The sequence below is a fragment of the Erpetoichthys calabaricus genome, chromosome 10, assembly GCF_900747795.2.
Source record: "Erpetoichthys calabaricus chromosome 10, fErpCal1.3, whole genome shotgun sequence".
NCBI lineage: Eukaryota > Metazoa > Chordata > Cladistia > Polypteriformes > Polypteridae > Erpetoichthys > Erpetoichthys calabaricus.
Window position 1 is genome coordinate 17274438 of NC_041403.2, and position 13032 is coordinate 17287469.

At 44.4% G+C, this 13032-nt stretch overlaps 1 protein-coding gene across 4 annotated transcripts in view; it reads left to right on the top strand.

Annotated features, from left to right (window-relative positions):
* The first annotated feature begins 499 nt into the window (after positions 1-499).
* Positions 500-13032, top strand: part of raver2 (ribonucleoprotein, PTB-binding 2) — a 233669-nt gene continuing 221136 nt past the window's right edge. For 3 of the 4 annotated variants that reach the window (XM_051932710.1, XM_028810952.2, XM_028810954.2), the window contains exon 1: positions 501-816. In XM_051932710.1, coding sequence (XP_051788670.1) covers positions 565-816 — 252 coding nt within the window. In that variant the 5' untranslated portion in view covers positions 501-564. Of the gene's footprint in view, positions 817-13032 lie in introns of all 4 variants that reach the window. The other variant, XM_051932711.1, reaches the window with a different exon arrangement.

The window sequence follows — 13032 nt, forward strand, 5'->3', positions numbered from 1 at the left end:
TTATTTAGATCCGAAACGTAGCCAAATTTCTAATCCTAAAATGTCCTACCCGAGAGACCAGAAGCAGTGGAGCGGGCAGAGCGCACACCCACTCTGTGGCCTGTGAGCTGCAGTGCACTTGTAAAGCTGCAGATGTCGCTGTGCAACGCTAAGTAAATAAGCAGGTCATTTAGAACCAAGCGCGCTTATGTGCAACGTTAAAAGTCCCGCATTTCCCGTTTTATTTATTCGTTATTGTTATTCGAGGCGGTGAGATGGGTTATTTGGGATCGTGTTTTCTTATTCTTTTTTGCAATGTTGCAAATCCATGGTCTTAGTTTTGTTTTTGCGGTCGATCTACTCATTGGCACTTTTTGAGATGGACGTCTAATCGACCAATCACTGCGTTGTCTGCCTGAAACCCCTGCCTATGCTGGTATATGATTGGCCAAAGTTTTAAAGATCCCACCTCTCCCCCTTAAGTGGTTGGGTTTGTTTTTAAAGGCAGAGCCGCTTTTTCCCCACTTGTTATCAGAGTTGGCAGCGCAGCTAATCGAGCAGTCAGTCGCTACCGAGCTCAGTAAAATGGCGGCAGCGTCTTCAGTGCAGTCGCTCTCCGTTCCCTCTCTTAACCGGGGAGAGCCATCGATGCTGCGTTCTCGCAGCCCCAACGAGCGGTTGGACGACGAGGAGTCTGCATCGGATGGGCTCGTTCTACGACTTTTGCCCAGGCTGGAGCCCGACGAGAGGAACAAGAGGTTAGAAAGGACCCGGCGAGAGCTGAGCAACAGGAGGAAGATCCTAGTGAAGAACCTGTCCGCGGACACGAGCAGCCAGGTGAGTAACACCTGTTCGCAAAGTAGGATCGTCTAGCGTGTCGCCTCGGGCGTCACAAGCTGTGAGACGCTCTGGAGAAGCCCGACTTCAATGTGTAGTCCCTCGGGTGCACAAAAGTTCTCCACGTAAATGAAACGGAAAGATGACAAGCAGATCGGGAAGTGGGAGTGAGAACGAGTATTTATTTTAACACACTGACGGGGTGGCGCACTCGTAGTTCAGCAGATGTTTGGCAGAGTCCTGTGAAACCGTACGTTGCCATCTGTCCGTTTCCTCACGAGTATGGATGCCTATGGCCACCTCGCATACTATAGGGCTTAACTTTCTCATTCGTCCATTTGTTGAACTTGCTTAATGTATTCACGAATCCATTGCAGGATCCAAGCCTGGGCGGGACGCCCGCCAAGTGTATAGTTGCCATCCATCCATTTTGTGAACGAACACACAGAGTCAAAAAGAGAACTGGAGTGGCAACAACCCGGAAGTCTGGTGAGCATGGCAGGTGTCAAATGGACTGGATGTCAGCCTGTTACCCGAGACCGATTGACCATTACGGACAAAAGATCTCGTGAAGACGAATTCAATACCCGGACTGGATGCCAGGTTCCGTATAGGGAGAAAATGAATGAGGCTGCCAATCTGACCCCTTTCATTTTATTAGCGGGGGCGTTAATAAACGAAGCTAAAAAAATGAACTCCAACAGAGTTCGAGCCATTTTGCTCATTCACTAGAATCCATTCAAAAAAATGTAGAAAACACGATTGGAATTTTTTCCGACAAGGAACAACGTTACATGGCACATGTCCTAAAAAGGGAGAATTTTGCCGTTAAAAGTTCTGCCTGCACGATCATCCACCGGGATCACTTTTCAGGCAGCCATCGCTTGTAAATGCCCACCTTTTTTAAAGCCTCGGTTACAAATCGCACTGCGATCCATTTAAATTGCACAACAGGAACTAAGCGCTTTGTTCTTGTCGGTCCGTGGGTGGATTCTGCACAATTCGTGATGGGGATCGCCGTTAATGTGTTACCTGGTGTTTCTTATCATACATGTCTCCCGTTTTCACCGGGACTCATTTTTGCAGAAAGAACTCCCGTTCAGCAGTTATGCCTTTTTTGGAAGCTGTGCGTGCCATCAGTGGCACTATATCGAAAAAATGGTTGATTGATTGGGACGTGCTCCACGGCTTTTTTCTGCCTCGCAATAAGAATGATAACACAATAAATCTTATGTAATTGACGGTTTTGTTCATATTGGGTGCTATTATAATAATACACATTATTTATGACTGAATTTTCTGCAGAAAATTGGTTTAGTGATAATAGCAAAATCCCGGAATATTCCTTCATTTGTTTGACTTTCACATTTTGTATGGCAGAAGCCGGTCAGGTTGATTCATATTTTCATTATTAACACTCTTTTATTATTAATAGGAAGACAGCCTTTTGCGGGGGATGAATGGCAAACCTCTGAAAAGCAAGGCGTACGATTTCCTAAAAGCGCCATGCGAGACTCTCTCGTCATCCAGTGGCGCAGATGGCAGTGCTGGTGCCTCACCATGCGTGGATCCCGGTTACAGTCTTTCGAGGGTTAAATCCGTCCAGTTTACAGTTGTGCTGTGCCTAATTCAAAGTGTAAAGAACCCTACAATTACGTTGGTTGGTAGCTCCAAATGCAAAGATTGCACCCGCGTGGTCACTGCCGGATAGTTAACTCTTGAAAATGAAGGGTGCCAACGCGGTTATTCAGAACGATATGTGCCATGTTACGTTCCCACAAGAACCATCAACATGGAAGTTCCAGAAAAAAAAGCAAAACTTTTATTTATTTAGATCCATAACAGGCTCCATAAATAACCCTGACTAAATGGTAACAGATTTGTGAAATCCCAACGGGTTCCCGATTTTTATAAAGGACTCTCGCTGCATACAGCACAGGCGATCTGTTGTTTCCTGCTGGGTCGTCTATGCTACCATTATATTTATATCCATCCATCCATTCTCCAACCCGCTGAATCCGAACACAGGGTCACGGGGGTCTGCTGGAGCCAATCCCAGCCAACACAGGGCACAAGGCAGGGAACCAATCCTGGGCAGGGTGCCAACCCACCGCAGTATATTTATATTTATATATAATATATATCAAATCTTTCAGTTTTCTGCACATATTAGGAATCATTTTTAAATCGCAAAGAGCCCTTCACAGAATGAAATGGTTCTTTGTCAAGCATAGGTTCATCGAGGAACCGCACAAATCTGTAAAGTGCCATTAAAGATCCGTTATTTTTTATTCCATCCGCTGCTTGGTGCCCGATGCTTTCCGGCCGCCGTCCCAAAGTATTAGAACAAGGAGGACATGGAAATGGATGGCTAGAATTTTTTGTACTTGGTAGTGTCGGCATGTAAATCGGCAACACCGAAACGTCGTTTTTTTCGGACAGTGTTATTCTTTCCAGCAAGATTTTCAATGGCGATTTGTGCTTTTTGTGTTTTCTGTGGGTGCATATATTTTGTTGTAATGAACCGTTCTAAATTTACCTGATTTATTTATTTTTTAATCCAGTAAAGGTGTACCTCCAAGTTTGGGTCGATTTTTTTCATTTTTGAACCCTTGCTCAATGTCACTACTCTGGGATCCACTTTTTAGACAGCGAGTACTTCTTTTGTGATGAAGTGGAAGCGGTGCGACTTTGAGCTCGTGGGGCGTCCGCACGGTTCGGCACATTTTAAGACGCAGTCCCGTCCGGGGTTGGTCCTACACGTTGCCTAATGTTACAAATAGAGAGTTCGACGGAAATAATAATTCAAAGAAATGATAAAATGGACGGATGTACTTTCAGAATATCGTGTTAACTGGGGTCGGTACTTATAAAGACGAGGTTGGGATTTGCGCTGTCACCAGCGGTGGGGTTCATTTAACTCCCACGTTCTTAATAGCTGTAGCGCAAGTCTGAACCGGGGGAGTTGGGCGTTTGTTGCTTTTTCTAAATAGCGAGGTGGGCGTATCTACACCCGTCGAGCACCTCTTTCTAAATATGGAGAGTATATTGGTGAGTGGGGGGTGAGCATCATCTTTAGCGCACTTGATAACACAGGGGTGAGTGTGTACGTGGTCGCGGATTCGACAGTACCACGGGGGTGCGGTTTCAGTTTTTATTCGTGAACGGGGTTTAGTAGCACGGGTTCATCCCAGCCCTTACCCGTTGTTACTGGGTCGAGACGTTTCTTGACCGTCAGTGAGACTTCGGCAAATTCTCGAGTAAGTGCATCCGGCTGTCGAGTCTTCTCAACCTAAAACGTCACCTGCTCAGAGGGACAAGGGAGATTCGGGTTTTGTGTCCAATTCCGCCACGTAATCATTTATTTATTTATTTTATGTACATTGAAGATATTTTATAAATATTCTAAAGGCTCTACACGGAGCGCGATTTAGATTCGTCATTTGTGGGTGGTCAGCCCTGGTCATGTTGAGCATGTGGATAGTGTCATGCATAGATTAAGCATCAGTTTTCAAAACGCCTCCTTATCCAAAATGGGGGGGGGGGGGGGGGAATCAGGATTGTATAAGTATGGGTGTGGTGTAAAAGCAGCAGTGTGGCGTGGGATACACAACCCATCTGCCCACGTGCCCCTGGCTGGGGGCTTGGATGGCAACACTTGTGATAAAAGTATATTGGATATGCATTTATTTGTTCTATTCACTAGTAATGATATTGTTCATCACCGAGCCCCATGTTACCAGAGACATATCTGAACAGTCAGGCAAGTGCTCTGCCCATTTTATGCCCTTCAGCAAACACCTGGTCTTGTATATCCAACCCCGCCCATCCTGCACTGAGGATCCTCTCCCAGTGACATCAGAAGTCACATGCACGAGCCTTGAAACCGACCTTATGCTGTAACATCGAGATCAGCGTGACAATGGACAACAGAACCAGAAACCACTGGATACTCCGAGCTGACACAAGTGCATTACAACCAGTCAATACAGCACTCTGCACACCTAAAAATGAAGGTGACAAAGTGGTTCTTCAGACCAATGCCTTGGGGGAACCATAAAAGAACCTTTTTATTTATGGTAAACAATAAAAATAATGGAGATAACAGGTTTGTGAAATACCAGTGGGTTTCCTTGTTGCGTGAAATAACATATGCATAGTTCAGGTTGTTCTTGTGTTGAATCCTTCCAGATGGTCTACTAGACACTGAAGAATTCCATTTCATCCACATAGGAACGTTTTCAAAGCCTAAGCCATCAGTTTCATTTGCATAGAAGCCTTCCCAGATTTAAATGGTTCTTTGTGAAGCAGTGATTAAAGTGCCACTACGGAAATGGTATTTTGTGTGTGATTCTGAGCCGGGTGTCGTCCTTATGGTTGGTGTTGATGTGGTGGTCTGTGCCCAGATCAGGGCTAAAACTTTTAGCTATAAACTCAGAAGGTGGGTCTGCCTTGGCAAACATGAAATAGGCGGTCATGTTGTGGTCCTTTTCAAGGTGATTCCTTCCGAGCTGCACTTTTGGTTTTAGTGCCCCTCTGGCCTATTTTCAGTCACATGTTTTGCTGTTGGCTACTGTAAACTTGAACCAGAAATCACCTGCTAGTATATTCATCTATTTATTTTCCTAACCTGCTTATCTTGGGCAGGGGTGCAGCACAGCTGGGGTCTAGCCCAGAAATCATTGGGCACAAGGCTGGAGCAACAAGTGGGCAGGGTGTCAGTCCATTATAGGGTGAACACACACATTAGGGACCACTTTAGCATTGCTAATCTACATGTCTTTGGACTTTGGAAGGAATCCAGAGCACTCAGGAAACCCATGTGGACACAGGGAGAACATGTAATCTTGTGCAACCGCTCCCACTGATATCACATTAGATCAACTTTATTCATCCCAAGGGGAAATGTAGATGCCTACAGCAGGAGAAACATAAAAAACAAAGATACAGACTCGCAGGACAAATACTACAATCAGTCAATCAATCATGTATGCTATAAAGAAATAGAAAAATGATCTTAGAGTATTTGCATTTAATATGGGATTTAGGAGGAAGCATTAGATTGCTTGATAGAAGCAGGAAGAAAAGACCCCCAGAGGCACTTCTTAGCACACCATTTTGCAATGAGCTTATGGTTGGTTATAAGTGCTCCAAGAGAGCACCTCCTGGAAGGGATTTTTCATGATGGCATCCAATTTTGCCCCCATTCTCTTTTCCACATCCGTTTTCAATTTGTCCAGGGTTTGACCTGTGATGGAGCAGGATTTCTTGATAAGTTTGTTCAATCATTGTGTGTCTTTTGAGCTCAAGTTGGTACTCCAGGAGACCACAGTGCAGAACACCACACTGGCTGCTATGAACTGGTGGAACATTTCCAGCAGTCTGATGCGCACATCAAAAGACCTGAGAGTCTCCACAGGAAGTGCAGTCTGCTCTGGTCCTTGTCCGATGCCACTGTGTGGTCAGACCAGTCCAGTTCATTCCTTGTGAACCCCCAGTTATTTGTAGCTCTGCACCACTTTCACATGAAATGGATAGTGACTGGTCTAGGCGGTTCTTTGTCATGCAGGATGTCCACCACCAGTTCTTTTGTCTTGCTGATATTGAATTTCAGTTTCTTCTGCCTGCACCAAGACAAAGTTCTCCATGAGCCTCCTGTACTCTGAATCATCTTCATAATTAATGCAGCCTATGATGGAGGAATCTTCTGAGAATTTCTTTAGGTGACAAGTGCTGTTGTTGTGCTGGAAGTCTGTGATGTAGAGGAGTAAACCTGAAAGGAGACAGGACAGTTCCCTGAGGTGCTCCATTGCGACACACCACCATTTCTGATACACAGTCCCTCAGCCTTACAAGCTGCTGTTTGTTGGTCAGGTAGTCCATGATGCAGGAGATTGTCGGGGCATCAGCGTTTAAAGCCTTCAACTTTTACTCAAGTCATTGAGGCTGAATGGTGTTAAAGATGCTGGAAGAGTAAAAGAACATGCCCATGGCTGCAGTGCCAGCTTTGTCCAAGTGGGAGCAGACTCTGCGGAGCCTGGAGATGAGAACATCCTCCACACCTGTATGTGTCTGACAGGCAAGCTGCAGAGGATCCAGACATTCTGAGACCAGGGGTTTGAGCTGTTTAAGGAGCAGCCTGTCAAAGGTCTTCATGATGTTTGAAGTAAGAGGAGGTGGTCTCAAGTTCTTAGGATCACTATAAATACAGTAAAGTAAATCTGACTTGTGAACCCACAGCATCTATTCAGTCATTGAGCCACAAATAATTCCGCAATTTTATGGACCAGTGGGGGGCAGCAGATTAGTCTTTAAATAAGCCCCCTGCTGTTGGTCCCCCCGGGGTAAAGCTTGTGTTAGTTTGTCCTGCTGAACTGAAACCTCAAACATGTGGCGTAGTTTTCATTGGTCTTTTTAAACAGTTTGTTTTCAGTATTTGAGATTCTCAAGTGTTTCCGATGCCTCCTCACGTAGTGGTAGGGGTGGGCCTGAGACCCCTCCTCCCCACCATATTTTGTAAATAAGGCAGTAAGCCTGTTGCTGTAATATTTATAAAGAAACAGGCCTGTGTTTATAGGAGTCACTGGGCCTCCATTGCTCTGTTGGTGAAAGCCAGCGGCATCTGCACTTTACCTGTTTCTCCCCACCATGGCCGTCTCCTTTTCGCTGAAGATTTAATAGTGACCACTCTATTGCTGTTCTCATGCATGGTGGCTCCGTACACTTTTTATTTTCTGTTTATTGTAATATCCTGACTTATCTCTCCATCTCCCAATTTCTTCCCCCCAGTTGTCTCCTGTGTCACCTCTACTGGTCACAGGATGGTCACAACAGCCGCCTTTGGGTCAGTCTGCACTTGTGTGTTTGCCTCCTGCTGGTCTTCCAGTTGCATTGTGCTTCTATAAAGAGCATAAGCTGATGTCTCATTACATGACTTCTAGTTATAGGGTTTATCATACTTGCCGACTGCAGTTGCTGCTCTCGTCGCTGGACCATGTTAGTTTACATGACTAAATGTCACTGGTCATGTCAAACTTAGGGACTGTGTGACCTGACAACCTTCATGCTTGTCCGTTTTTCTTACAGCCAGTACCTTACTGCCTGACGGAGCTGCCTCTGTATGAAGGGTTAACGGGACCGGTGAGTCCAGTCACAGTCTCAGGCTTTTTATTTTCTTTTTTCCATTTTGTTACAGTACAGAAAACATGGGACATGAGGCGGACAAGCCTCTCTTCTGTTTGTGAAGTCCAAACTCCCTCGTGTTCTTTGTTCCTCGTCAAAGCATTATGTGCATTGTTACGTCCAGTTGAGCACTCCTTGGGTGTCAGTTCTCATGCACACAGAGCCCACCATTAAGATTAAAGAGAAAGAAATGGTAGACTAGTTGAAATGAGTTGCTGGGTTTGTCAAACTAAGTGATTGGCTTCATGGGAACACACTGACGACTACCCTAGACACACTTAAATTGTTTAAATGAAGGCTGACGTGTGATGTGGCCTTCATGCACATGCTGGATGGTCCTGGTGAAGCGTTGCTAATTTCTTCCTAGATGTCCAACTCCACTGGGACATTCACTGAACATTTTGGCCGTACTGCTCCCTGCTGGTGCCCATTCTTCATTGGCATGATGACATACATCATCTCTGCCATTTTCCAGCCATCCAAAGCTGGTTTCTGCTCTTGGTCTGTGCATCTTTTCCATAGCTCCAGTTTGCATGTCCTTTTCCCTGGGGGTCTTCATCTTCTCTCTTGCAGTGATTACTGGCCTCTAGTTCACCAATCAGGATTGAGAGGAGATGAAGGTCCCGAGTCAGCACAAAGATGAGAGCCGCAACTGGTATCAATTGGTAAACTGAGACTGAAGAATTGAAGGGTGATAATGGACAACTGGACTGGACATCTGTCTGTGTAAAGTGCCTTAGGATTGCATTTTCCTTGGAAAGACGCTATATAAAGTGACAACGTCACGGGCTCAGTTCTCATATCTGACTTGCAGCCTGTCCCTGCATTGTACAGAATTTTATGTTAATCCCTATATGTGTGTATACAGTCATGGATAGATAAATATACATACTGTATAGGTGTGCAGTGTATATGTCCTTGGAAATTAGAATTAAATTGAATTGAACTGAAATTTATTGCCAGGCAACATAGTTGGTAGGAATGTCTCTTTTTGTTATATTCATCCACATAACAAAAGTAAATACATGAATTAATGTCACAAAATACAATACAGCAATAATGCATACAGTCATAGAGAATAATAATATTGCACAAAAACGTGGCAAATTTAGGATGGTTTTTGCCATTAAAAGATGCTGCATAAAATCAAAGTTACAAGTGCAGTTCTCATTACTAAATCCCAGTGTGACCCTGAGCAAGTGTTCTCGTCTCTAATGGCTACAATTCAATGAAATGGGTAGCAATTGCAACTTACATTCAAGGTACTCTGTGATGGTATTTACCATGGAAGGGTGCTGTATAAAGTCACAGGTCAAAAATTCAGTTCTACTCGGCGACTCAGTCTATTCTTACACTGAATGGAATAATACACTTACCATACTCTACCTCTGTACTTGTAATATGCTTTAGGATGAGTAGTACTTGCAATGGAAAGGTGCTATATAAAGTCACAAGGCTCTCATCACTAACTCACGGACAATCCCTACACTGAATGGAATAATACGCTAATCTTACTCTATCTCTGTACTTGTAATAATGTATGCTTTAGGATGAGTAATATTTGCAATGGAAAGGCGCTATATGAAGTCACCAGGTCAAAAGTTCAGTTCTTGTCCCTGACATTGTCTCTCGCTATATTATTGAATGGAATAATATACTTATCATAATATACAACCATACTTGTAATATGTCTCCGGATGGGTAGTATTTACTATGGAAAGGCGCTACATATTGTCACAAAGTCAAAAGTTCAGTTCTCATCACTGACTCGCAGTCTATTGCTACACTGAATGGAATAATACCCTCCTCGTCCTATACCCCTGTACTTGTAATATGCCTTAGGATGGATAGTATTTACAATGGGAAGGTGCTCTATAAAGTCACAAGGTCACAGGCTCCTCATTGACATGCTAAGCTACATGCTAATCATTGTGTGTGTGTGTGTGTGTGTGTGTGTGTGTGTGTGTAACATATGACCCAGAAGGAGTGATCTGTCTCGGCCCTACAGTGGAGTGGCATTTAAAGTACAGGGACAGATGTGCAGAGCCATGCTGGCTCAAGGGTTAGTGCTGCTGCCTCCCTGCTCCTGTGACTCCTAGTCTGTTCATGGTCAGTGGTGCTTAAATGGATTTTCTCCCCCATCCCAAGTTTCACTGGCCCTTTCAGCGACTGCATTCAAGAACCGACGGGCCTCCCATCATCTACTGATCCCCTCTCCCTGCATGTCTTTTTTTATGGTCCTGCTTTTTCTTTAGCTGGTCTGTCATTTAAAGAGTCTGCTACAAGGCAGGAGCCACTCACGGGTGGGATGGCAGCCCGTTATTGGGCACATACTGTACACCAGGGCTCACTTGGATTTCAATTAATGTTTATTTGGGTGTGGTTAATGTTCCACCTCCCTACCATCAGAATCATTCTAATCCTCATCTTCACCTTCTTTACCATCTTCTTCACTTTCACTACCCCATCAGCATTTGGGTGGGATTAATGCTTCACCTCCTCATTATCATCATCATTCTCTTCTTCACCCTCTTTTCATTCTCATCTTCTTCATTTCCCCATCATTTTAACCCTTTATATTCTTCACCTATCCATTATTTGGATGGGAACAATTTTTCACCTCTCCATCATCTTCATCCTCTTTACCATCTTCATCTACACCTTCTTCATCATCTCATCTTCAACCCTTTCATCCCCCTCTTCACCCCCTCATGATCATTTTGGCAAAATTAATGTTTTTTCATCCTCCTCAACATCTTCATCCCGATTATCTTAACTTCCTCATGTTCATTTGGGTGGGATTAATCCTTTACCTCCCCATCACCTTCATCTTCATCACTTTCCTCTTCTTCACCTCCTCATCGTCATTAGGGTGGGATTAATGCTTACCTCCCCATCACCTTCATCATCATCTTCATCACTTTCCTCTTCTTCTTCACCTCCTCATCATCATTTGAGGGGGATTCATTCTTTACCTCCCCATCACCTTCATCTTTACCTTCTTCATCATCATCATCTTCATCACTTTCCTCTTCTTCACCTCCTCATCGTTATTAGGGTGGGATTAATGCTTTACCTTCCCTTCACCTTCATTCTTATTTTATATACCTCTCAATCATCTTCAATCTCTTCATCACCATCAATCTTCATCCTTATATTCTTGACCTCCCCATCATCTTCATCTCTTTCTTCATCCTCATATTCTTCACATATCAATCATCACTTGGGTAGGATTAATGCTTCAGTTCCCCATCATTTTCAGACAGTCCAGTGCCTGTCCATCCATCTGTCTTGTCATTCCTGTTTCCTTACTAGATTTGACCCCGTCCTCTAGTAGGAGTGAAACCCAGCAGGAACTCCTAATGTGGTCCTTGGTTTGCTCTGTCAATGGCTGCTCTGACAGGTGAACCTTAATCTTTTTTTGGCTTGTGCATAGAGTTTTAAAATCCCCATCCCATCTTCAGTTGCCCATCTTTTGATGCTCACCAACTGGACACAAACATCCTCATCTGTCTCATTCTGAAACCTTGCATCCTTGTCATTTCAAATTCAGTGCCTGAGCTGATAGGCATTTCTACCCACCCCAGCCTGTCTGTTAGTCCAGTAACCCATTTGACCAAAGAGTCCCTTTGTGTTAACAAGATACCAGTGAGAATTGAGAATCCTAAAATGTCCTCCCCATGAATGTAAAGCTGTTTCTGAAGATGGCTGGATGGCTATGTACATGAAAGGCGAGGTGAGCCATTGAGATCATACATGAGAGTGGAATCAGAAGATGAAGGAATGTTGTAAGAATTTGAGCACCTTTCCTTAATGGATGTTGTGGACAGCAGCATTGGATCCAGATGGATGTGAATGAAGTGGCATAATCCACAGGCAGCGTGGCCCCCTAGTAGCTATGATACTGAACCATAAATTGTGAGGTTACTGGTGGAGTCCCAGCCATTGTGTTGTGAAGTGAATTTGTTCTACTCACTAATCATGGGACCAGAGGGTGGCACTGTGTTGCATGTCAATTACCAGACACAAGTAAGAACTTTTCTGTATTCTGCACACGTGACGACAACAGCCCAATAAAGGATGGCCAAATCCCAGTCCTGCAATAAGGTGGTATTTCCCTGTGTGTACCTCAGCTGGGCAGAAGGTGTTTACATTTGGGACCTTTCATTACAAATTGTTCAGACTGAGTTATTAGAAGTACATCACAAGAGAAAGGAGCTTGATCAGCGTCTTCTACCCCGGCAGGGTGTCCTAAATATTTTCAAGCACAGGTTTCCTGTGAATGTGCCACCTGCTCAGGTCTTCCCACTAATACTGAAAATCTTGAATCTCAGATACTGCTAGCAGTTGTCACATGGTGTAATATTTTTATTTTTTGGGTTTGTGCATCAAAGCAGACACCTCACTCTGCTTCAGGTCTACAGCTCCTCACTGTGGAGTCTTCACTGTTCAGCCAATATCTCTGACTAAGCTGTTCAAACTGATGGTTTGAAAATGGTTTAAGCACGTCACATGAGATGTGTTGAAAAGCACAGCAATGGAGCAGACGCCTACTAAGGTGTTCATTTGGCTAATTACGTGGCTCATTTTGTAAAAGCGTGCCTATAAGCACGCAAGCGAGGAGGCTTTAACGTGATGGCACTTAAAAATAGGGAGACGTGTCCGTGGTGCTGTCGGCGCGTATCATTTAGGACCCCACCGGCTGAGTGAGTTTAATCTCCTTTAGCCTGTTGGATGTGATGACCTTTCAAAGCCGCTTAGTCCAGTTGGGGGTGGTGGGGGGGGGGGGGTCATTGTTTTAAATCACAGCTCCCACGTTGGCAACCATATGGAACGGTGCGGTGAAGTGATGATTTGCTCCTTTTTCCCGGATTGCGTATTTGTCCCTTGGTTTGTTTGAGGGGACATTTCGGTGGCAGCACTTCATCTTCAGTAATGCATGATTTGTAATCACTGCAGTGGTCTCCAGCCAATCCATAAAATGCGAAACTGAAGAATTCTATGATTATTGCACAGTTCTAAGCTGGGGTCCCT